Consider the following 25,477-nt stretch of genomic DNA (forward strand, 5'->3'; position numbering starts at 1 on the left):
CTGGAAGGATAAACAAGGGGCGACACCAGGCCAAGTTATAATCTGTGGAGAGGTGAGCCGGCTCGCAGTAAAAATTAAAGCAAAAAAGTGGCTGTACTCGATTTGTGTCCATGTAGCGGAGCAAAAGCTGTGCTTACAAACTCATCGTGGTGAATGAGGATGTTTAGAATGTGTAAGCTTTTTAAATAGCAAACTATTTAAAATAAACTAGTTCTGTTCACATCTTTACACAGTAAAAATCAAGTACAGCTTCTTTAATGTATTTAAGTTTTTGGGGGCAATAAGGTCTGTATTGGATTAAATGCAAGACAGACACGTTTAATGCCATACTGTGAAACATTCCATGCAAACCAATAACATATCTAGAGACACGCAGGTGGCAGACCCTCCACCAGATATATGCACCTTTAACAGTTATTCTGAATCATGTTCCAGTATTATTTATGACACAGATCCAATACAGAGAAGAAGTTCCTGAACTGCTGCATCTTTAGAGGAAATAGCATTAGCATTACTCACCTATCTGTAGCAGCACAGGTGTGACCAGCGCAGTCTCCATGGCGTAGCAGAACTCCCGGCCGAACATGACCGCGCCATGCATTATCCATCTCTTCAACGGGATGCCCTCTATGGACTCCTCGCTCTCGGACTCCCCCTCCCCGACTGGTCCCGCGCTTCCTCCCGATCCATCCGTCGCCGCTCCGCATTTTTTCTCGTTCACATCCACCGCTGTTGCGTTTTTGTTACCGTTGACCACCACAGACCCGACCTGCATGGCGTCAGCCTCCGTGTTCTGTGGAGGCATCCTGGAGGGCATGCACTCTGAAGAAATCGAACGCACCCTCCTGATCTGACGCTCAATAAAACTACGCAAAACCACAAGCGACGTCAAGTTCTTCGTAGTAGCAGGAAGTAACAATAGCACAGTCTTCAATAGTAACACTAGGTAATAGCAGTTCAAGCTTAATTATTGGATTCTATAAAAACAAGCTAGTAACAAAATCAGAGTGTCCCGTCTTGTGAGGTAATCAGTCTAAAGATGCTAAACTAGAAGGCTATGGACACAAGTAAAACAAAAATAAAACTATTTTGTGCACATCTGCTATGATTCAAAACTAGAAAATTTAATCAAAAAACTATATTTAAACATAAATCCCCCAAAAAACGAAGGAAGCAGTTGAATTTTCACAGGAAGATTGCACAATACATTCATATAGTGTGCATTTGAGTGAGCTCCTGGAAAGTAGTCAGCTTAGATTTTGGTTTTGTGTATGTTCAAGTCTGTAGAATGGATGTATGGTGCGTGTATGTGGCTGGGTGTAAAAGTGAAAAATTATGGCTTTTCTGACATTTGAGGTCCGCCCTCTGTTTGGTTTACTGTCTATTAGAAGCAGTAAAAATCCATATAGAAGACCATTCGGTGAGTTCAAGAGTCATTTTTTCTAAACAGGGCTCGAAGAGGGCGTGGGGGGAGGGGGGAGGTGGAGCGGGGTGGGCGGTGCAGGCAGGCGGAGCTCCTCTGAAAATCCCCATCGATTGGCTGATCAGTCTGGAGGTGATTCCATTGGTCCAAAGAGATGTCCAGTGGTATAAGGAAGACATGGGGAGATAAAAAACACACACAAAAAAGAAAGTGAGTCATCGCAATTAAAGTTTCAGACGTATATAAAAGCTGTTCGGACCACATTGCAGGCCTGGCATACAACAGTGGGACTAAAAGCATGGCACTAAGATGTATACTGAATCATTTAAGTGTCCTGACAAAATGACGTAAATGCTGGAAGACGTTCTTATAATTTTATAATTTTCCTATTTTGGCTTTCCGGTTACAGAAATAGAGTTTTGGATTTTCGAGTGAGGAAAATGTTGCACTGTTTCCATAGCAATTGCCAATTCAAAACAAAATAATATACATTTTGAATGGGCAAAGGTCCTCCAAGTATACCTATAAATCGGAAGCTGAAACCGATGAATATGAATATAACATTGTGATCTTAACAGTAGTTTTGTCAAAGTTCAGTAACATTGAATGGAAGAAGCTACAGCTTTTCATTTAAATGCTAGTTTTATACAGTAAATCTGTAAATATTTGTGGTTATACTGTGCAGTATTTCGCCAGAGAGGAAAGATAAACGTTATGCCACAGCACACTCATTTGAAGACAATGAAGTGCAGATTTTAAGCACGGAGAAGGGTAGGTTTGAAAGAGGGACGAATATCCTTCTTTAATTAGAAATATACAATCTACCTCTTGTTTACAAAAGTCTGATCAAAGTGAGTAATTTCAAAGTTGAGAAATTAAGTCAGTCAAAAAGACCGGCAGGGAAGGGAAGGAATAATCTAGCTCAGGGCAGTATATTCTACCTCCTCAGACCAGTACCTTTAGAATTAAAATTACACCCGGATGGGAGTTGAAACATTTCCATTTCAAAAACAGTGACTACCTTTGAAACTTTTTCTACCATGGACCATACCTGGATGAATGAGGGAATACTGCCAAAGACGTACAATACAATGTAATATTTCATTTCTGCAAAACGCCCTTTCTTCTTGATCTTTAGCATGTGCTGCAACTCTGGGTGCAGACACATGTTTTAGTATATTTCACTATGAAAAGGCCCCATTTGTAAAGACAGCAATTGGTTGAGCACATGATTCACACACTCACACACTCACACACTCACACACTCACACACTCACACACTCACACACTCACACACTCACACACTCACACACTCACACTCTCACACACTCTCACACACTCTCACACACTCTCACACACTCTCACACACTCTCACACACTCTCACACACTCTCACACACTCTCACACACTCTCACACACTCTCACACACTCTCACACACACACAGACACACACACACACACACACAGACACACACACAGAGACACACACACACACAATCGGACATCACTCTTTGGTGAGATGAAAGCGAGCAATGTGTTTTAAAGCTTTTCAAAACTGTACTAAGCTGCAGAACAGACGTCTAGTGTGTGAAGACCTTGAGTGAACAAGTGGACCCATACAAAACACTGCATACTAGACGCTCAGCAGCATTTCGACTTGAATTCCTCTGTGCCTTTGCAGTGGCCATGGTGGATTATAGCCATTGGAGACAGCACGTTTCATCATACCCAATACCAGCTAATGCCCGACACGTGAACAATAACATTAGCAGTAAATCCCTCATCAATCTTCTTAATTAACAGAGGTGAAAGGAGTAGTGCAGCACAACTGTAAAAGCACCAAGCAACATCAAGTTATATCATCAAGTCTATACATACTTATCATAGATTTGAGACGACAAACTTGCTCACCTGCGAAGTCGCAATAAATAAAATAAATCTCGATCAAACTAGAATGTAGAATGTAGAAAACATATGATGAGAAGAAGAAAACAAGACAAGAAACAACACTAGTCTTCAGTTTTTAACCTCAACCAAAAAGGGACAAAAAGATTAAACAAACAGGCAAAGGAGCTTACCCCATTCAAAAGATAATAGCTTTATTAGAATTGCCAAATTGCTATGGCGACAGAGGACCATTGACATAGCTTCAAACCCATGAAAAGAGATAACCCTTCACTTTCCAATGCTGCTAATAAGAGCTCGGAAAACAACTGCAAAGAGGAGTTTGAAAGTGAGATTTAGGGGTGTCAAGAGTATTAGGTTAAGAGATAATCAAGATTATTAAGGTGAATAGAGAATAATAGAGACACTTCTCACACATCTCACAATAATCGTAACTAACATTTCACATCCTGCCATTCCTAGTGAGATTACATTTGCACTGTGTAACCTTTCTGATGGGCTCGTCTCTATGGAGATGTTATTGCTTTGCCCAGAATGTTCCACAGTACGGCATTAAAACTAATTAATCAAGAATTTCTTCATTGTTTGTGGCTTGGTAAAACGTGCATTCTTACTGTGAGTGAGTCGCCTTTCCACAGATCTGAACCGTCCCCATAAAATAAAAAAAATAAAAATTAAAAACAGCAGATGGGAAAACATACACACTCTATTTTGATACCGCTTTCATGTCTCTATTAATATTCAGGAAGCGCTCAAGATGGTCATGAATATTTGATCTGTGCCGGCAGCCGAACGCCCCCTCCTCACTTCGGCTCACACTGCAGTAGATTACATAACGCAAGCACCCTTACAGACACACACACAGACACACACACAGACACACACACACAGACACACACACACAGACACACACACACACACAGACACACACACACAGACACACACAGACACACACACACACACACAGACACACAGACACACACACAGACACACACACACACACACACACAGACACACACACAGACCCAACACATTACTAGGGTCTAACTAACTTTTGATTTGGGCCTAGCCACAAACCACCGCTAGTATTTCTGAAAGTGAAACTCTTGAACGGTAACATAAGAACTCAAAGGTTTTTAAATCAGTGGTAAGAGGAAATGATATGAGATGGTTAAGTGGGTTTACTGACAGCATGCATTTGGGTGTTAAATATTTTAGCGTTATGAAAAAACAGCACAGTGTTGTACTCGTTGCTCATAATCGTTTTTAAACTGTTGTACTCGTTGAGCACCTTTCAAAATCAAAGACAAGAAAAACATGTTTGTCAGGACACAAAGGTTATGGCTCGAGTGTTCACCTAAAACAACAACATGTAAAAGCAAAATATCACTGACTCTACACCAAGGACACGAGAAAAGGCTGCATATTCTGCCTCTCCTGCATCTGCCCGTGCCAGAATCCCACACAAAACCTTGAAAACTAGTCTGTGTCATTCACTGCTCTATTGTGTCTGATGTTTGTGTGCAACCTGAGCTACAGTTAAGACCGAGTTACACTTCGTGCTTTTTCAGTGACATAAACACGAGCGGACTCACGTGAGACGACGCGGGGAGCAGAGGAAAGATGAGGACAAGACCTAAGACCTGGGGTTAGCGAGATGTGCAAATGTGATATTGCAAACTCGTGAAATATGTTCAACCTGGATTTACGGCACATGGAAAGATAAATCCTGTGGTCATGGAAAAGATGTCAGTGTGTTTGAGAAGGGTTAAATCATTGACATCAAGCAGAGAAACCATCTAAGAAGAAATGCAGAAACAAATCTACTACAGATCTGACCCCCAGTGACAGTGTTTGAGCTGGAGAAGGCTTTGTGCAGTGGTCACTCTCTCACATCATCAATACAAGGTCAACAGGTGAAAAATAAAGCAACACTGGATGGAAATAAATACTTTAATATTGCAGAAGCGTATTGAAACTATGCCACAACAAATGTGCACTGTAATCAAAGCTAAAGGCGGTTCTATGAAATATTAAGAGCACGTGCCCTTTTTGTAGTATGGAGTTGGCCAAACATAGTCCTTTAGCATAAGTGGGTCTGAATCCTTAATATTCATATTTTCCTGTCTTAGATTACTTGGTTAATCAATAACTGTGATTATTTGGGTAACAATATAATCATAAGAACTGAAAAACTAAAAAGATTTAATTTTGACTAATTTAGAAGAAAAATCAAATCAATCTAATAATAAACTGCAAAAGTGAACCTAAATATACAGTGCTTGTAAACTTTCATAGGTCTATTAGACAATGTGACTGAAAGTAAAATAAAGAATTCACTGTAGTTTGGTGCCAATAATTGTTAATGATAACTATAGTTATAGTTACTGTGTGCATTTGGCTGTAGTTTAACACAAAGTTTCACCCTTTGCAATGTTTTAACCCATTTTTTGTTGCCATTTAACCCTTGTTAACTTCACTTGAGGCAACGTAGGACTATTTACTTTCTACCTGCGATTACTTGACAGTGTTTTCTCAACTGTAAACACTGAACTCTCTTTTGGACCTGTACGCAGCAGACACAGACGGAAAAAGTTTAAAGTGAAGACTGGGCCTAGGACCTGGCTTGAAATGAGACTCCTGCAAAGTCAAGGTCGTGGACAAATTAAGATGCATGCTGTCTCTTGTATCTCACAGATACACACATAAGTAGCCCGCTCTATTTTGGTGGGCGTTTATTCCCGGTCACGAGATTACCTGCACCTTACACAGGCGAATCGGGCCAGGCTCCATCTGTCAACTGTCATAAGATCTCTGAATGCTCGAGGTCAGACTCAGGGTTCAAATGTAAACAAACTGGTTAAATAAGTCAAAGATGAGCAACAGAGTAAGTTAAAGACTAAAGACTGCTTTAAACAGCTTTCAAAAGATGTAATCCCTCATTCGTCCAGGCGTGTTCCATAGTAGAAAAAGCTTCAGTTGTAGTCATCTGGACTCAGTTTGAAAAAATAGACGTTTCGACTCTCATCCAAGAGTCATTGTCAATAACAGAATTTAGGTCGAGAACTCCGATATTAATACTGTTCTGTGGTAAGACCCGCCCATTGGGAGGAGCCTTCCTGAAGTAGAAAGAGTTGTTTGTTTCAACAGAAACTCCCCCCTTGTATCTACCGAGCTAGCCTATTCAGAATCTTAATGGGCTATTAGAAACCTCTTTGTCTTTGTGAGACCCTGGCTCAACCACCCTGAGTACCTGATTAGCATCTGAATGTCCTCTACCTTTCCAGGGGTTCAGTAACCCATTATAAATAACAGGAAGATTAAACCTTAGCCCTCCATTTCTGTTTAAAGAAGGTCTTTCTTTTTTAACAAAAATAGCTTCCTTAACTCCTCTTTCAAACCATCTTTTCTCCCTGCTTAAAATCTTCACCTCACCGTCTTCAAACAAGTGATTATAGGCTTCAAGATGGAGATGCACGGCACTCTGAGGTCCTGAACTTGTATTTCTTCTGTGCTGATAAAGCCTCTTGTGTAGAGGCTGTTTCGTCTCACCTATGTAACGTTCTTTACAACTTTCTTCACTGCATTGGATCGAATAAACTACATTGCTCTGTTTTTGAGTCGGCAACTTGTCCTTTGGGTGAACCAGTTTTTGTCTTAAAGTGTTTCCTGGTTTAAAATAAACAGGGACTTCGTGTTGTCTAAAAATTCTCTGCAGTTTTTCCGAGAGGCCAGACACATAAGGGATAGAAACACCCTTCCTTCTCTGTTCAGTTTACCTTTTGTTCTGCTTCTTGGTTCTCTTCACTCTGTTGAGAGCCCAAGCGGGGTAACCACAGGCTGAGAGGGCATTACGGACATGTTTTTCCTCTTTCTTCTTGCCCTCTGAGCTGGTGGGCACACCTTGAGCTCTGTGTTGTAAGGTTCTGATCACACCCAGCTTGTGCTGTAGTGGGTGGTTGGAACCAAAGAGCAGATACTGGTCCGTGTGTGTAGGTTTCCTATATACTTCTATTTGGAGTTTCCCGTCCTCTCCTCTGATCGTGGAACAATCAAGAAAGGCCAAGCGATTCTCCTTAGCGTCTTCTCTTGTAAACCTAATATGTGGGTCCACATATTAGCAGTGAGGATCAGACTGCAGGAAGACACCACCCTACAGGAAAGGACCAAACTGACACCTGAACACATATGTAAACTGTTGGACATCTGTCTGAACACCACTTACTTTCAATTCCGGGGACAATTTTACAGACAGATTCATGGCTGTGCCATGGGCTCACCCGTCTCTCCCATAGTGGCCAACCTGTACATGGAGCACTTTGAGAAGAAGGCACTGTCCTCATTCTCAGGCATAGCCCCAAAACTGTGGCTCCGCTATGTCGATGATACTTTTGTAACAATCAAGAAACAAGAGTTGGAAACCTTCTCTGATCACATCAATGCTGTGGACCCACATATTAGGTTTACAAGAGAAGACGCTAAGGAGAATCGCTTGGCCTTTCTTGATTGTTCCACGATCAGAGGAGAGGACGGGAAACTCCAAATAGAAGTATATAGGAAACCTACACAGACGGACCAGTATCTGCTCTTTGGTTCCAACCACCCACTACAGCACAAGCTGGGTGTGATCAGAACCTTACAACACAGAGCTCAAGGTGTGCCCACCAGCTCAGAGGGCAAGAAGAAAGAGGAAAAACATGTCCGTAATGCCCTCTCAGCCTGTGGTTACCCCGCTTGGGCTCTCAACAGAGTGAAGAGAACCAAGAAGCAGGACAAAAGGGAAACTGAACAGAGAAGGAAGGGTGTTTCTATCCCTTATGTGTCTGGCCTCTCGGAAAAACTGCAGAGAATTTTTAGACAACACGAAGTCCCTGTTTATTTTAAACCAGGAAACACTTTAAGACAAAAACTGGTTCACCCAAAGGACAAGTTGCCGACTCAAAAACAGAGCAATGTAGTTTATTCGATCCAATGCAGTGAAGAAAGTTGTAAAGAACGTTACATAGGTGAGACGAAACAGCCTCTACACAAGAGGCTTTATCAGCACAGAAGAAATACTAGTTCAGGACCACAGAGCGCCGTGCATCTCCATCTTGAAGCCTCTAATCACTCGTTTGAAGACGGTGATGTGAAGGTTTTAAGCAGGGAGAAAAGATGGTTTGAAAGAGGAGTCAAGGAAGCTATTTTTGTTAAAAAAGAAAGACCTTCATTAAACAGAAATGGAGGGCTAAGGTTTAATCTTCCTGTTATTTATAATGGGTTACTGAACCCCTGGAAAGGTAGAGGACATTCAGATGCTAATCAGGTACTCAGGGTGGTTGAGCCAGGGTCTCACAAAGACAAAGAGGTTCTAATAGCCCATTAAGATTCTGAATAGGCTCGGTAGATACAAGGGGGGAGTTTCTGTTGAAACAAACAACTCTTTCTACTTCAGGAAGGCTCCTCCCAATGGGCGGGTCTTACCACAGAACAGTATTAATATCGGAGTTCTCGACCTAAATTCTGTTATTGACAATGACTCTTGGATGAGAGTCGAAACGTCTATTTTTTCAAACTGAGTCCAGATGACTACAACTGAAGCTTTTTCTACTAAAGCTTTCAAAAGAGTTATTGTTTTTTCTTTTTAGTTGAATTACTCACGTTTATGACCAAACTAAATTTACAGCAAATCCTTAATTTTCTTTAAAACATTGTCACCATTCAATATGATAAAGTAAAGTTATTTTGACATAAATAGTCAAATAAAAAAGGATTTCACGTTTGATATTCTATTGTCTTAAACACACCATTCTCAGTTTGTATTAAGCAATATCGTTTCAGGAGTCAGGAGATCCAGGCACAAAGGACGGGACACTCACAAAATGCACTGATCCATATACGCAGCTGAACATATAAGTTACAAGAGTGATGACTTTAGGATTGGGTTTTGCATACTAACGAGGCCCTGAGGATGTTTGTGTGGGAGCGGTGGGAAGTGGACAGTGAGAGAAAAGGAGGACATTTAGTGACAAAGCGTTTCTGTTGGAAGAGAGATGAGCCCAAAAAGAGGCTGATAGTGCCAGAGCGGTGCTTGAGCTCTGAATAAGGGTCAGTCAGCCAGAAGAGGATCCCTTAGGTTAAACAGATGGGCTCACATCGTAGGCAAAAAGAAGGGTCATTATGTCATTTTCTGCAACTATCTGAACACTGCATTCCTTTAAGACTATACACAAGGTTAATTCTAGTGTTTATGTAGAAAATGGTGGAAAGGAATGGTTTGTAAGGATCATACAAGGACTGGTAATACAGGAAAAAAAATGTTTTTCTATTTCTGCTTGTTCTTTCATTTGATTCAAACATAGTTAATTGCAGGTTTAACACATGCAGACAAACAATCATGCGCTTTCACATTGATTCACTTGGGACAATTTAGAGGGAGACAAATTCACAAAAATAATTTGGTCCAGGTTTCCATTAAAAATGGAGTAGTTTGCATCATAATTAGAATACCAAAACATTTAAAGCTTCTGCGTCTGAACAAAGACGTTCTAAAGCCGTGCACGTGCCCTAAAACTATTGTGAATATGGACAATGTGCCAAAAGGTTTATGAGTGCAAGGAACTTGTTAGATAGATTTAAATACCTACTTCCTCCTTTGCTATTTCAAAACCAGCATTAATACTTGTACACAACTGTGTATTGGTGAGAGACTGCAGTTTCCTGAAAAGGGGGGTTGCACTTGCCACAGCAGACAAAGGATGTCTTTACTTTATTATGAAATGTTGGAATCTTTATGCTTGATAGCAGTAATGTGCGGCGACTTTAATGGATGGGAAAGCAGACCTGGAGTGTTCATCAATATTTAGTGGATAACAGAAAAGTGAAACAAAAAACACCTATCCGACTGAGCTAAACCATTGGAAACATGAACAGAGTCTTAGCTACAAAGACTTGTCTCTAAAAGATAGTTTTAAGTCTGCTGCGCTGCTGTTGTTTCACTTCTCCTCTGCACATGCTCAGTTACCGCAAAACCTGAAAACATCATTGATTCCCACACAGGTTTATCCAGCGTGGTTTGAGCATAGATCCATGGGCTCCGCTCTCGTTCTAAAAGCTCATTTTAGAGAGTAGAGCATGAGCCTCTGAACACGGCCTCAGAGAGGTAAAAGCAGAATCATGCTATCCACTCAATAAAGCCCAGCTGCCTGAGAGGAAAACCAGGCTTATTTGGATATATTTTTAGAACAATTCATATATACTGGTAGTTGTGACACACAGTCATTTTAGATGTTATGGGCCAGTCACTGATTGCCATGATTGCCCTGACCGCACGCCACTACTTGATAGATAAGCATCTTGACAAAAACACTTTAATTTACCAGTATTTTCCGGACTTTTTTCATAGTTTTGGCCGGAGTGCGACTTATACTTATATTTATCATTATATACTCATACTTATACTCGACTTATGTGATATTATTTGTTATTTTCACACTTGCAACTTTATTTCATACTCCAGTGCTACTACTCTTCTCGATTATGCATTTTTTGGCTGGTGTGACTTATACTCCGATGCGACTTATACTCCGATGCGACTTATACTCCGATGCAACTTATACTCCGATGCGACTTATACTCCGATGCGACTTATAGTCCGATGAGACATATAGTCCGGAAAATACGGTATACAGGCCTGGGACGGACACACTACTTTACCACAACACTACGACATGACTTTCCCCATTTTGAGTTAGCCATTGCAGCTCCTCATATACATTCTGTACCTCTCCTTTCCAGGCTGCTGCTAATATTCCCATGGAAGCATTGTCCCTCCGTTGTTAGGCAGATGGTGGGATAAGTAGCAGTGGTCGTTGAGATGCAGCGAGGGCGGCCTATGTTATTGTGGTGCAGTGCTGCGGCAGCGCTGAGTGTGCAGTGTGTGCGAGTGTGAGTGGGGGGCGGGCACATGTGAATCAACGTGCACTCGCGTCAATGACAAATCCCTTACTCATAACAGGGGGCTTATATCACAACACCGGCTGCTTGCGGACGTGACGCAATGCACCTGCTGTTCACATGCAGACTATAGTATTTATGAGCGTTTTAATATGCCCCCTGCCCAGACTCCATGTGAGGCTAAATCAGGCTTCAATCACGACCCCCCCCAGTCAGAACTCTGCTGCATCCGCTCCCTCAAATATGAAATGCCATCTCATTAACCTTTCTCTTCTGCTGGGATGAAAACATAAACAGAAGCAGAACGGTGTCAATTCAGACTTCAATATTAGTCAATTAGCAGAGCACGGTACATGCGTCAATGCACCGCAGCAGATGTGCCACATGTAAATAGGTTTATTGTGTTACTTACAGTGCAGTAATTAGATATAATAAACCTGATTACAACCACAATCATTGTACATCAGACATCAAATAAGTCATTTAATCCTGTACTGAAACTATAAACAAAAGGAGAAATATGAGTTTAAGACAGGATCCTGCTGTGTTGGGTCAGTTAGCTTATCCTCTAAAAATAGCTTGGTCTAGTGTTTATATTTAGCTAATAGGTTAGCTAGTTAGCTGGTGCCCCATATACAATGCAAACATCATATTAATGGCAGCTCACAGGTTTCAATCCTATTCATATATTAATATTCATAATGTGTTTTGTGACAATGACATGCGTCTTTATCAATCTAAAATGTCAAGAAACTTTCTTAAACTCTATTTAACTTAAATTAATGGACAACTAAGGCTAGGACTGACAGATACATTTTTACCGTTATATTAGAATATAGAATATATTGAAAATATAGTTAACCTAACAACAAGAATGATTGACTAAAATTTAACAAATGATTCAAATTGGGGAATGAGCTCTCTACCTCTGCCATTAGAGAGGCACACAGGAATCGTTTGACTATCTCACATGCACATGCATTTATGGTCAGAAACAAAATAAAATGGGAATTTTGGGATTATTAACACTAATCTAACAGTGCCCACACACACAATATTGTTAAAAAGTTGTTTGTTACATCCTGGATCATACGCAAACAACATTTATGAACAACACCAAAACAAATGTCTAGACAGTCTTGTTTGTTTCTAATATTGTCCTTAATATCTAATAATATCTAGTGTGATAATGTTGTTCATCAGCTGGTCCAAATGTTAGCAGCCACATAGACTGCAGTTTTGACAAGCTGCCGACAGTTCCCTGGCCTACTTCTACACCGGAGTTAAGTTACGGAGTGTGTCTTCTGACCACATGACCACAAAGCAACAGCCGCCCATTGCGCACCCCACAAACACATAGCACCCAGTCTCCACACCCATTTAGGAGTCTCCTACGTAGGAAGTGTGTTTACCCAACTTGACAACAATGAATAATCCATGTTGTTTAAAACAGCTTTGGGGCAAAAGGCAGATTCCTCAATTTTGGATTATTTTGGATATAAATAAGTAAAACCTTTACAGAAAGTACCAGCTAAAGAAAGAGTAGGCATTCCTGTCCCACGAAATCTTAAATAGGTTTATAATAGGACTATGCTAGGTCTATACTACATGTATGGATAAAAAGATGTCAGATGACAGTTGTCAACACCATGTCAAAGTCTTGCACTAATAGGACACATTTGGACCTTTCTTAATTCTTCTTAATGGCCTTGATCTTGCAGAAGACCACATGGCAATATACAATCACACATTATGTTGTATAAAAAAGGGGTGTTTTCCCCTTCCTGTGTTAAATTGAAAATTGGTATTAAGTATCTAGCCTTAGTGTCTAAAATCAAGATTAAAACTTTAGATTTGTGACAACCCTACAAGATAAGACCCCTTCTTACAGTATTTCTAACAAAGTATGCCTATTTCACAAAGGAAGCCAAAAATGTGGATAAAACGGATTAAGCAAAGAAGAAGAAGAAGAAGAAGAAGAAGAAAAAGAAGAGAGCTACATTACAATAGATCCATGTGAAGTATGGACAAAAATATATGTCTAAAGGCAAAATAAGAGCATCAAATATTGATTATTTCCTCAAAGTGTCACCAATAAACAGGAAGCTGAAACCCATGATACTTAAGCCTAGTCTACCTCCTATTTTATATTTCCTTGATGCCTAAATACAACTACCGTAATTACCCACGCGACTATAAAATTGCAGCTCTTTATTGTGAAACAGCTTCTTTGGCACTGACAGAGAGCGTTACACAGCAGCTTGCACAGACCTGTCCAAGGCTGCAGCAGACATTAAGTTTGGTCCCGCCCACTCATCTGATGGAATATTCCACTGACACACACAAAAACACACATTCACTGCTCTCCAAACTGACACATGCAAGACGCTGATAAAGCCAGCTGAAAATAAGAGCCCTTGACAAACAGCAGGTTTGTCACAGTAATAACTCAATAAGTGTTACAAATAAATACTCTTTGAAATGTAAGAAAGCCAGAAGCAGTGAGGATAAGGTCACTATAAGAGCATAACATATATTATTATCATACAACATGTTTACAGATATTGTTTGGCCTGGTAAGAATATAATATAATGGAGTTAATATTTCATTATATCTTGCAAGTCTTGCATTTTTGTACAAAACAATTTCCATAAAGTGAGAATAGTTCTGTTTTGGCTGAACATATTTTCCTTGACTTTGAACATAGGGGCCAAATATGCAGTGACATTCAGGAACATTTCAACTCACATTCCATCATATTTCAGCTTTGTGCAATACTACAAAACACCACCAAGATGAAGTGTAACCACTATACTATAATTTTGCGACCCACATTCAACTGTTTTGTCATTAAATTACCATTGTGATATCAAAATCATTCTCACACCTTTTCCACGTTATTTAAAAAAAAAAAAAAAGCACTATTTTTATCAGGTGTGAGTGATATTTTTTCAAATTCTTCAAAAATGCCTTTCCTCTGTGCACTCATGGTTTGTTCCGTATTTATTGAACAAATCAGCTAAAAGTGTATCACAAAACATCCTAAAGGGCCACATATTGGACATTATAGCCAATTTTGTCATATTCTTTGCTCCTACAATTTACTACAAAACCCAAAAAGACAACTTTTTCCCCATTTCTCTTACTGTACTGGCAACCCACAATATGTTAACTATGCTTTACTTTAATGATCTTTACAGGGTTTGCCCCATCGGCATTGGTGTTGTAACCATATGCCAATCAATGACAATAATAATCTTTTCTACACAATAAACAAAGCAACATATTCAAAATCTAATGCAAATTTAGTAGCAATTAGGGTGTCCAAGTCCTATATAGCCAGCACAGACCCGCTAAGATAGAGTATAATGTGAGTTTGACTTAGAGAAGTGTGCCATGCAGCTCCAGTTGATTATACCCCGAAGGTGTTACGCCACACGAGGAAAACCTGACATTCTGACAGTCTATCCAGGTTCAGTCACTCAGTGATTTGCTAATTTAATTTGGAGGCAGGACAAGTCAATCCTGGGACCTTTTGTGCTTAGGATGAGTCAGTGGGATGGTAACGGGCCAAAAAAACATCTTCAAAGTTAAAGATTGGACTTGATTTACAGCAGATGACTGTGCAGAACTGTTTCTGTCAACGCCGTCCAGAAAAATTATTAAAGTCAACCACAAATAATAGTAACACAAACTACTTCAACGTGTGACCAGACCGAGTTATTAGGGTTGTCATAAAATGGAAACACAGCAAATAATCAAAACTAAAACTCGTATCAAAAGGGTCATGCTTGAATAGTTTTAGAATGATCTATATATAGGAAACATGGTCAAATTAAAGACTACTTTTGTTGTTGAATGCTACAAATGGTTGTTATCTCTTTATTGTATAGTGTATATAGTTTTATAGTGTCTCAAGCATTTTCTCGAGTATCACAATCAAGTTTTAAAATTTTAATAAGTGACAACACTGCATGCAAGTTACACAATAATAACAAAATGTGAATAACCTACTGCTTAATAAACGTTGCAGACAATGTTTCTCTCGCTGGCTTATACCGTTTATCTCACTCACCAACAGGTGTCACCGCAGAAGGCAATCTGTGACGTTTGCTGTATAGTGTTCAGAATTTTAAAACAGCACAAATGTCTGAGAACAATATCACATTTATTTTCACACCTGGATATGAAAAGTGTCTATTTATGGGAGTTCACACCTGTATGTTTCTGAAGAATACACTGCCTGTCCAAAAATAAAAAGTCGCCACTTGGATTCACAAAAGTAAATACAGTAGGTACGAGCCTCCTACTGGATAACTGCTGCATGAGTGAGGATCATGGAAGCAGAAACTAATGTACTAGAGAGATGAACCCCAGTGAGAGTGTTTGGGATGAGCTGGTGAAAAATTATGGATGGAAATAAATCTTTTGATATTGTAGAAGATTATTGAAACTATGCCACAGCGAATGTGGGCTGTAATCAAAGCTAAAGACGGTCCTGCAAAATATTAGCGCGTTTTTCTGTGGCGACAGAAAAACAGGCAATGTATGACACATACTTGTTTAACGAGTTGTTGTCATCTAAACCAGAGTTGTCAAAAGTGAAACTACAACCATGTGAAAAAAAGATGAACAAAACATCAAAATGAAAGAAAAAAAGTAAAACAGGGTTGAAAATAGCTATGGCAAGATTATTTGGTTGCTCATTAATGACAATTATATAAAACACAATAGAAATCTGAGAAAATGTATGAAATATATTTCAATATGTGAGTGATTCTATGTCTATGTCTTGGCTTTAAAACCAAATATTTTGCACTCATTTCTGAGTTCAAACAACTTGAAGCTGCCCAAAATGTCCTATTGGAGTAGATCACATTTCAAATCTTCGGGTGGATTAGAAAAAAAGCAGAAACATTGAATAAAAAAGTCACCCTAGAGGGCACTGAATACTGTTATGTAGTTCAAAGTTAAACACAACATAAGTTGTAGCTGCAAGACCTCTGTGCAAGGCGGATTCTATCAAAAGATAGATCACGGCAATGATGCAACAACTAAAATACAAATAGAAAGACGTTTGTGCTCTGTGGATAAATATAAAGACTGCTTGTTTGGAGACAAAAACATCAGATTTTGTTGGGAGTAACCGTCCAATTCAAAAGCAGGAACAGTATGGTACAGCTGCAGAATGCATTGTTAAAAGTAACCAAAACAACATGGTAGTAGCACCTTAAAATGTGTGGTATTTAGGACACAACAAAAGGAAATAAAGCAGAATTTTGTTTTGTAAAAGCCAGAGCAGCTCGCATGGAGACTCTAAAGCTTCTCCAGCCCATCAAGAAACCACTAAACAAACATATGTTGCCCCACTCTCCACCAGTGTTGGCTCACGTCCCAGATTTCAACAACAAGAGCAAGAACATGCCAAGTTCAAAATGGGCCTGGCAACAGCATGGAGACAATGTCTGAGGTGTGTTCTGGTTCCACCTTTTTGACAACATTGTTCCTCTTCTTCTCATGTGCTTGTTTAATCTGAAGACTTGTTGATTTAGAGGCAATTGAACAGTAGGTGCGGTTTCTGAGGTATTGACCAGATCTATTTTAGGGCTGCACAATATATTGTAAAGTATCGATGTATCAAGAAATGACAGAAATGTACTGCTTTTAAAATGAAAACAGTGAAAAAGTCTGCTCTCGGTTTTATCTCTTTCAAGTTTTTATTTAGAAAAGGTTTGAGTAATACATTAAGGCATAACACAGTACTTAGACAAACAAATTGCAATTACGCCAAACAATTACAAACATTAAAATGGCTATTCATTTCTTTACAATTACTACCATACTGATCGTTCATATCCTTTTCACATAGTCTAATAATGTACTAATGATATGAATGATAAATGCAGGTGTGGAACTAAATTCAAAAGTAATTTAAAACTGGGCCAAACACAAGCTGGAATACTACATGTCTTATATAATTGTGGATATACAAGCTGGTGCAGTGTCATATGTCAGCTGTTATTGTTGGCATCTAAGGGCCTATTTGGTTTTCTATAATGTCTCTCCGTGAAGCGTGCATGTGAATGCCATTGTTTGCCATGCTGCTTTCAAGTGTGTTGATAAATCCCTCCGCATAGTCAGCATAATTTGACAGTCATGAATAAGAGGAAGTTCACGTAAAACACAGAAGGTGAAAATATCTGGTTCAGTCCTGGCCAGACCAACTGGTTTAAACAGCAAGTCGGACACAACCTGGTTTACATAAGCTTTGTTTTGATGAGGTCACAACTTTAGTCCTGGAGCACTTCTGGGTTGATTCTGGTTTGGTCTACGACTTGTCCTAGTTTGTATCCCGAGAACGATAGTCAGGCATTATGTCAATCCAACAGAAACGTGTTTTAAGAAATGTTTAAATGAGGTTTAATTATCAGACGGATGTGAAAATTACACCCTTATTTGAAAATGTACAACATGACTTTTTCATTTTTATTTTTTAAAATCAGCACTTTTTGTAGCATTTTTTAAAACAACAAACTATACACTTGTTGATGTTCAAATTGTGTGTTTCGTATCTTCAAAACAACATTCACGATATCATCTAAATGTTGATATCTGGCCCATCTCTATTATAGCAGTTGGTATTTTTTTGTTTGCTTTATGCACATGTAATAACAAAATATTTGCTGAGGTGGCTTCATTATGTCTGAGAATGCCTGGACTAAACATTGAGGCAAGGATATTTAGGAGAAGTGGTGGTTAAGTGCAGTTTTGTTTCGTGCACCGTTGCAGATCCTTAACGGCTGAATCAGTTAAATGACATTGCAGCAGCAGAGTTAAGTAATGTGTTTTCGGTCTCCCACACAATAGAGAAAGCCCATCTGCAGGCCATTAAAAACCTTTTGTAATGATTTTATTTGGAGATGGGGCGAAATAGTCACAGAGTGCACTCACCAAAAGGCCTTAAAAGCTTCATAAATGTCGTTGAGACGTTCGCAGTTTTGGTCCAAGCTACAATCTGCGTCGCTGGTCCTGAAATTGCACCTGCGCCGACAGACAGGACAATTAAGAGTTAGAGCCGAGCAATAAAAGCTTGCACGCGTACAAAGAGGAATAATTCAGCATACAGTAGACATGAAATCAATGGATACATTTGCACATGCGCTTTGCTTTCCTTTTGGTGGAAAACAAAAATAAATCGCTTGGGATGATTTCACCAATACACTGCACTGGACTTTTACATCCCAAGTAGTAATACTGTAGATCAATGTAACCAATCAAATACATTACTAAGCATTACTGCAATTAAAGATCTGACACTATAAGCTTGATGATGCAGAGAAAAACGTTACCAACGCAAAACCTATATTAAAACACTAATACAAAATCATGCTGTTTATGTCGCCTTTATATACTACATAGACCACTTTTGTAGTCACTTATTGTACAAAACAGTACTGTAGTAGCCTTATGTTTTTACTCTGTGTTACATGCAAGTTTATTTTGACAGTAATAAGTATCTTGATTTTTGATCGCATGTTTCTATTCTCCTGCTGTTCCTGAACTTTGCGTTGCAACACAGCAAATTCCACATTTAACAACAAATACAGCTTCTCTTCTCTCATCTTTACAGTTTTGGTACATGAGCTTCAAAAGAGTAAACCTGCATTTCCCTCTTTAATTGCACGCGCACTAATGGAGAAAACAGCCTCAACCAATTGCAATAACACTGCACACTGACCCACCACGGCACCCTTCAAAAGCTAATGTTTACGCTTTTGCTGCACTTCTCGCCAACTACGCTAATTATAACCACTTCATAATTAGAATTTAAGCTAATTAGGGGATGCGGCTCGTTTGCATCTCGCAGTTTACATCCGTCTTCTTCTTGTTCTTTGACACAGCCCCGTTCCCTTTGCTGAAAGTCCATCTCTCCACCTCCACCGTCCCCCTCTTCTCCCTCTGCAGCGGCGGCAACCTGAGATGCAGTTCCGCCTGCGGACGACCGACAGCGGCCGCAACCCTCGCATTTTATCCCCGGGTCTTTCCGCGCTCACCTCGCCGCGTCGTGTCAGCACCGTTCTGCGGGTGTCGTCGTGTCCGCTCAGCTCCGGACAGTGGCGTGTGTTGCATAGGTTTGTCTCCCGTCGCCCCGCTCCCGCATCTGAAGCCGCGGCTTTAAATACGTCTTTAAAAAAAATAGCCGTCGGAGGAGAAAAGAAGGAAAGAAAAAACGCCCACTTCCGTCAACGCGGTGGTTCATTTGCATACGTGGGCGTGGTTTACTTCAAATAATAAGCAGTCAATGGAGGAAAGGCTGCTGCTAATCCTACTTTCAAATTATTATGTGAGCTATTTTATGTTGTATTTGAATTGCTCATTATTTTACCAAATTGTGAATATATTGTAGGCCTACACATTAATCAGGTTGATAATAACAATAGCAGTCCATTACACAGAAAGGTTACAAAAAGGCTGCAACTATTTTGATACAATTTCTCTGCTCTGCTGCTAATCCTACTTGCAAATTATTATGTGAGCTATTTTATGTTGTTTTTAAATTGCTCATTATTTTACCAAATTGTGTGGTTGTGAATATATTGTAGGCCTACACATTAATCAGGTTGATAATAACAATAGCAGTGCATTACACAGAGGTTACAAAAAGGCTGCAACTATTTTGATACAATTTCAATAACAGAATGTTTACAAAATCACTATTTTTGTAGGTAAACTGTAACACAAAATAAAAAAATTTCTTGTAACCATGTTGTTTTACTAGTTCTGATCAACCTTAAGATCATTCTATAACTAGTCAGGAAAAGGTTGTCCATGTGTTTTCAAATGAGTATCTAGTTTCTATCTAGTTTCGGAATACTACTATTAGAATCGATTAGTATATGCTTGTTGATACTTTTGACAATCCTAGTGCATATTTCAGACGTTTTATTGAAGATTTCAGGCCCAATCCAAAAAGGTTCCAAAGGGGGGAAAGACAATACTAATTTAATTAAATGTAATTATTTGACATGCCTCAAGCTTTAAATGAGGTTGCAATCCATGCACTCTTTTTCACCTCTGCAGATGGATCTGTACTCTCTGGTTTCACCTGATTAGCAGCCACACTTTACTTAAGCATGCATATACAGAGTTACACTTGCAGGCTGTGGCTTTAGAAGTTCATTCGCACTCAACCAGTGGGTGTAGTAAACAGAGACAAAACAAGTCTAAATACAGGTAATGTGGGTAACACATTGGTGAACAGAGAATATTAATGTTGTTTTGGTGAAAGAAAACAAATTTATTTCATGAAAACAACACGTATGCAGCAATGAACAAGACGTCCACTACAGGAACAAAAATACAAGCATAAAAAAGAGTAGGCCTACATAGTATTGTACAGGCCTACATAGTAGTGTACTGTCTTAATAAAACAAAACAAAACAGATAATTGCAACATGGAAAACAGTTTTCAAAAGTGTATATGCATGCAAGCTTCAAAAATGTGCAATAACAAAAATCTGGGCAACCCATAGTCTCAGTTTCAATGCAAAGATGATTATGCATTTTCACAGCTTAAGTTATAATCCAAAACACACTTCCACAAGTTAATGATTGTGGATTAACGGAGTCCTTAAAAAACCCAGGAGAGGCCGAAAACAACTTTGCCCACAGCTGCATATGGACCTGCATGCCGAGGGATTATCAACGTTGCTTATGGCTTTATGTAACAAAAATGTACACAACACATTACACAGGGCTCATGTGTCTGCTTTGTGCTAAGAAGAAAGGAATACTGTGAAAGCCTTCATGGAGAAAAACACCTGCTTGATATTGTTGGCTTTGGCTGTTTTTACTGAAGGTCAAGGGTCACTCAGACGGGGGCAAAGCTACTTGGACACTATGTTTTTAAGTGTGAGAAAGTCCCACAGCTTTGTACTAATATTTTTGTCCTGCACCTAACTCTTCACAAGATGCAGACAATTTGACGAGCACACTGACCTCTAGTGGACCAAATCAAAACTCTACTGTACTAATATGTCCTGGAGGCTTTAGAATTAGACAGGTTTGTAGTTTGAGATACAAAGATAGTTAGATATGTGCACGAGGTAAAGATATGTGCACAACATGTTTTCAAGTGGAGGGTCGCATTCTTGTCTCATAAAAAGGTTATTGCTTTACTTTTTTTGCCAAAGTTTGGTGCTTGTCTCAAAAGTTTAAGGCCGTATGGGACACACCAGGCAAAACAATACATTTCCATGGAGAAAAAGTGTTGCATCCTCCACCTAAAACACTTTCATGATGCTTTTAAGTTGTACATGTATGCAGAAGTAATAAAATATTTATTTGAGTCAAACTTAGAAGTGAAATCTTGAAGCAAGAGTCAGTGGTTACAGGAGACTTATGACTCAAACAGTCACACAAATGTAACCAATGTTATATTTATTCTGGCTTCGTTTCCATTTTTATTCCTTTAAAGCGGCAGTGTGTTGATGGTGTTATTCACTTTTGATGTCCAAAGTCCCAGAATAAGATCTGTGCCTTAAAATATTTGCATGTACATAATATGGTTTCTACTTATATTCTCGTTTTCAAATCAAATCAAATCAATTTATTTTTGTAAGGCCCAAAATCACAACAACAGTCGCCTCTGAGGGCCGGTTTCAATGGTTTCAACCCTCAAACATAAAAAGTAGCCCCCAAAGTTTTAATGTTGTAGCCTCATGTCTAATGCTTGATTTTATTTTGAAGATATAGACCTGGATACATGACTTTTTTGGGACAAAAAAATAATAATTATTCCTTGTTTTAATAAGACAATTGTATCAATTTAAAAAGTTTCCCTCCTGTCATCTTATGGCCCCAGGGTGAGAGCCACTGCTATAGTCTATACCTTGTGATCCACATTGTCAGCAGACAGTGGCTGTCCCGTCAGTGTGATTGTGGCCACACTGTGAGCTATGGCTAGTGCTGTGCCTGAGCACTTTTTCACAAAGTTTCTGTCAGGCTCTGCTCCACTTGTTGGCCCCGCCTCTCCATCCACAGCCGCGCCCCCTCCACGTCGCGCCCTCCACACCTTCTTAAAGCTGTCAGTCACAAAGCAGTACACCACCGGATCCATGCAGCTGTTTAGACTGCTCAGAGTGACTGTGATGTGATAGGCCAGAATATGCCTCGCCCCTTGGTCAGGAGACTCCGCCTCTACCTGAACGCGGAAGTAGACCAGTATCTGACGGATGTGGAAAGGTGTGAAGCAGACGGTGAAGACCAGCAGGACAGCAGCTAGAAGTCCAATCGCTCGTGTTCTTCTGGCTCGACTCTTCTGAGACATATGTCTGTGCCGGGACGACAGGAAGCAGGCGACGCGCAGAGTAAATCCCACCACCACCAGCAGGGGGAGCAAAAACTCCAGAACTGTGAGGTAGAACAGAGGCGGGAGCAGCATGCAGGAGGAGCTGGACCCAAGAGCTGTGGTCTAGACAAGCAAATAGAGCAGTTAGTAACGCCGCTGCGCTTGTATGTGGCTTGCTTTTCCTATAATATTCTATAATATGCCATTTAAAAAAAACAAATAACAATTTTATGTATGTTATGTACATTAAGAAGCAAATAAAGTAATCTAATGCTTCTAACAGAGCCTGGCCATAGGTGGGGAAAAGTGCCTAAGTTTGTTCTGCTTCACACAGAAAAGCCCTGAATCACGAAAATCACACCAAAAAAGCAGATCACACAGGGATCAAATCACGACTAGATCACCACCAGGCGATGATGTTACAGGTCAGATCTGTGGAGAGGAGACCCTGCTCACAGTATGACTACATTTATTCTTTAGTAAAATAAATACCTACTTACATCTCCATGGAGACAAGCAGGTGACAAACTCCCCACCAGAAAAAAGACATTACATAATTGACAAACATATATAAAGCATACTGGACATATCACAGAAACATGTACAGTAGTAACCTGAAATGAATATACATATCCCTGCACTTTGATGACGCGTGCTTCATGTTTTATTTCTATTATCTGTTGCCCTTCAAACAATCATTTCACCATAAGAACAGTGCTGCATGTTGCTTATGGGCCCAATCAGTGTCTCCAACAGGTTTTACTTCAAGCTTTTCTCTTGAAAGTAGGCCTGTGTTTGATTTGTACCTGAAAGGAGTAGGTGACCACGATTGCTACGAGCCACACGATGCAGCTCACAAACCTCGCTGCCCCTGCCGTCCTCCATCGATGAAGAGTACTGGACGCATGGACCACAGCCAAGTACCGGTCTATACAGATACTGACATTGTACAGGAACAATAATATAAACACAGAAATTACATTGAAATGTTTTAATTTAAGATTTTTTACAAACCTAGTAAGAAATAGGATACTGCAGTACATGTTGACAAAGTAGCTGAATGAGTGAATATAAGAACAGGCCACGCAGTCGCCTCCACTATGGTACAGAGCAATACGAGCGGGCAGGGACAGCGCCACCAACAGGTCAGCGACTGCCAGGTTTATAGTGTAAACCACAGAGGCTGAGGAGCGGCCAAACGTCCCACAGAAGATGTACAGAGCCAGAGAGTTCAGTGACACCCCGAGAACCAGCATCACACTGTTACACAGCTGCAGAGGGAGCAAGGTAAACAACTTTCATTTGGAATTAGATTGAATCATAATTTGGCCTATTATTCAATATAGAATAGCAGTTCCCTATAGCATAGACTATAAAGCTATAGAGATATAGTCTGTTCTTCCAATCTTTCTCTCTTTTTAATAATACATCATTCAAATCCTTTTGCTTGTACTGCTTTGTATGCTGTGCCCGGAGAAACCCTACAGACACAGGAAGAAACATGCATACTCCCTGTTGGGCCCGGTAGTCATACCACCATCCTTATTGCTGGAGGTTGCATGTTGTCTCTGTGTCTGTAGGTTTCCTAAAACATGTGCCATAGGCTTCTCCCCTGAAAAAAATATGTTTCATCGTGGGACCCACTAACAGCCTGCCCAGGGACTGGGTTAGCACTTGAGCACTTGACTTGGTACAATACATCACTGCTGATGAGGTTAATGTGTATTGTGCACTGTCCCTGTATCAATATATAAATAAATAATAATAATATTGTCTAACCATGAGAGACACCCAGAGTGCATAGAAGTCATGATACAGCTGCAAGTCCAGATGTGCCAATTTTTGGAGGTATGGTGCCCCCCAGCGCTGGTCCCATGTAGTGCAGTTGGGCTGTTCAGGAGAAAAGGCGCTGACGTTTTCCATTGGTTTTGGTGACATTAAATAGGCAGTTCTGTGAAAGCATATGAAATTACAGACAATCCCAATTAAAAGGAAAAAGGAATAGGTAGATACCATCTGAACTGGGTTACTGCAATGGACCCCTCAGCTCTGTCCCATAAATTTGATTTATTTAACACATCCTGTATAGAAGGAGAGGTCTTTCCACTCTAAGTGGAAGAAGAGTTGAATGTGTGTCTATACAATCTGCTATAAATAGACCTAAACTCTTAGGAGGAACAGGAGATGTTAGACATCTCTATAGGACTAAACTAGCCTACATTACAGTGTGCAGTGACTACAACGGAATCTTTTCCTCCTACTATGTACAGTTATACTATAGTAGCAGACTTACCGTAAACAGCATGCTTTTCATCAAACCACAGTCATGAAAGTATTTGTATTTACTGCCAGCACTTATGTTAGCAACTGTATTTTTTTATATTTTAGTTATAGGATGTGTTCTTTTAGCGTAAACATTCTTGTCTTTGAAAATGTCTGACCATAAAACGAATGTGATGACTCCATATTTCTCATGTGTTTATGCTTATAAATGCTGTACAGCCGTAAATACAACCTGTCCAACCAGTGTGGTGCACATTGCATGGTGTAGGTCTGTGTTGTGATTAGTACGTTTTTCTTAATAGAGCTCAAGTTTAAGTCTCACTGACCACTGGTTTTATGCCTGTACAGATGACAGATGACCGTCTGCTAACACATCCTGCTTTCCACTCTCCATCACAAGTGCACTGACAGAAATATAAAACATGAGCTAAATCTTGGCTAAAAATATGCTTCTGTTTTTTGTTTTTGTTTTAAATAAAGATAAGCTTACAAAACAATAAGCACTGATGTCACCAAAATGTAGACCGCACAATTTTACACAAAACAATTTAAACTCTAACAAACTAAACAAAAGAATTAT

At 39.8% G+C, this 25,477-nt stretch overlaps 3 protein-coding genes across 17 annotated transcripts in view; 1 reads left to right on the plus strand and 2 right to left on the minus strand.

Moving 5' to 3' along the window:
• The window catches only part of rplp1 (ribosomal protein lateral stalk subunit P1), a 264,746-nt gene that overhangs the window by 150,083 nt on the left and 89,186 nt on the right, over nucleotides 1-25,477 (plus strand). The window contains exon 4 of one of the 12 annotated variants that reach the window (XM_072447925.1): nucleotides 16,677-16,686. The exons of 8 other annotated variants lie outside the window; for them this stretch is intronic. In XM_072447925.1, the coding sequence (XP_072304026.1) occupies nucleotides 16,677-16,678 (2 nt within the window). In that variant the 3' untranslated portion in view covers nucleotides 16,679-16,686. Of the gene's footprint in view, nucleotides 1-9,740; nucleotides 9,751-13,222; nucleotides 13,256-16,676; nucleotides 16,687-25,477 lie in introns of those variants that run through there. 3 more of the 12 variants (XM_072447921.1, XM_072447932.1, XM_072447924.1) reach the window with 3 other exon arrangements.
• The window catches only part of slc45a4a (solute carrier family 45 member 4a), a 70,585-nt gene that overhangs the window by 33,484 nt on the left and 11,624 nt on the right, over nucleotides 1-25,477 (minus strand). For 3 of the 4 annotated variants that reach the window (XR_011927040.1, XM_072447892.1, XM_072447890.1), the window contains exons 1-3: nucleotides 19,319-19,455; nucleotides 18,216-18,305; nucleotides 520-1,549 (exon numbers count right to left, since the gene is read on the minus strand). Coding sequence is in view for 3 of the 4 variants with exons in the window: in XM_072447892.1 (XP_072303993.1) it covers nucleotides 520-817 (298 nt within the window). In the remaining variant the exon portion in view is untranslated. Of the gene's footprint in view, nucleotides 1-519; nucleotides 1,550-18,215; nucleotides 18,306-19,318; nucleotides 19,456-25,477 lie in introns of those variants that run through there. The other variant, XM_072447891.1, reaches the window with a different exon arrangement.
• Nucleotides 19,101-24,537, minus strand: LOC140362292 (G-protein coupled receptor 20-like). The gene is made up of 5 exons (XM_072448404.1): nucleotides 24,394-24,537; nucleotides 23,629-23,885; nucleotides 23,421-23,553; nucleotides 22,156-22,737; nucleotides 19,101-19,256 (listed from the first exon to the last, which is right to left on the minus strand). The coding sequence occupies exons 1-5, from the start codon at nucleotides 24,535-24,537 to the stop codon at nucleotides 19,101-19,103; spliced, it is 1,272 nt and encodes a 423-aa protein (XP_072304505.1).

This window comes from Eucyclogobius newberryi, unplaced genomic scaffold (assembly GCF_026437365.1).
Source record: "Eucyclogobius newberryi isolate DKJ021-1_F unplaced genomic scaffold, fEucNew1.0.hap1 SCAF_16, whole genome shotgun sequence".
Classification (NCBI taxonomy): domain Eukaryota; kingdom Metazoa; phylum Chordata; class Actinopteri; order Gobiiformes; family Gobiidae; genus Eucyclogobius; species Eucyclogobius newberryi.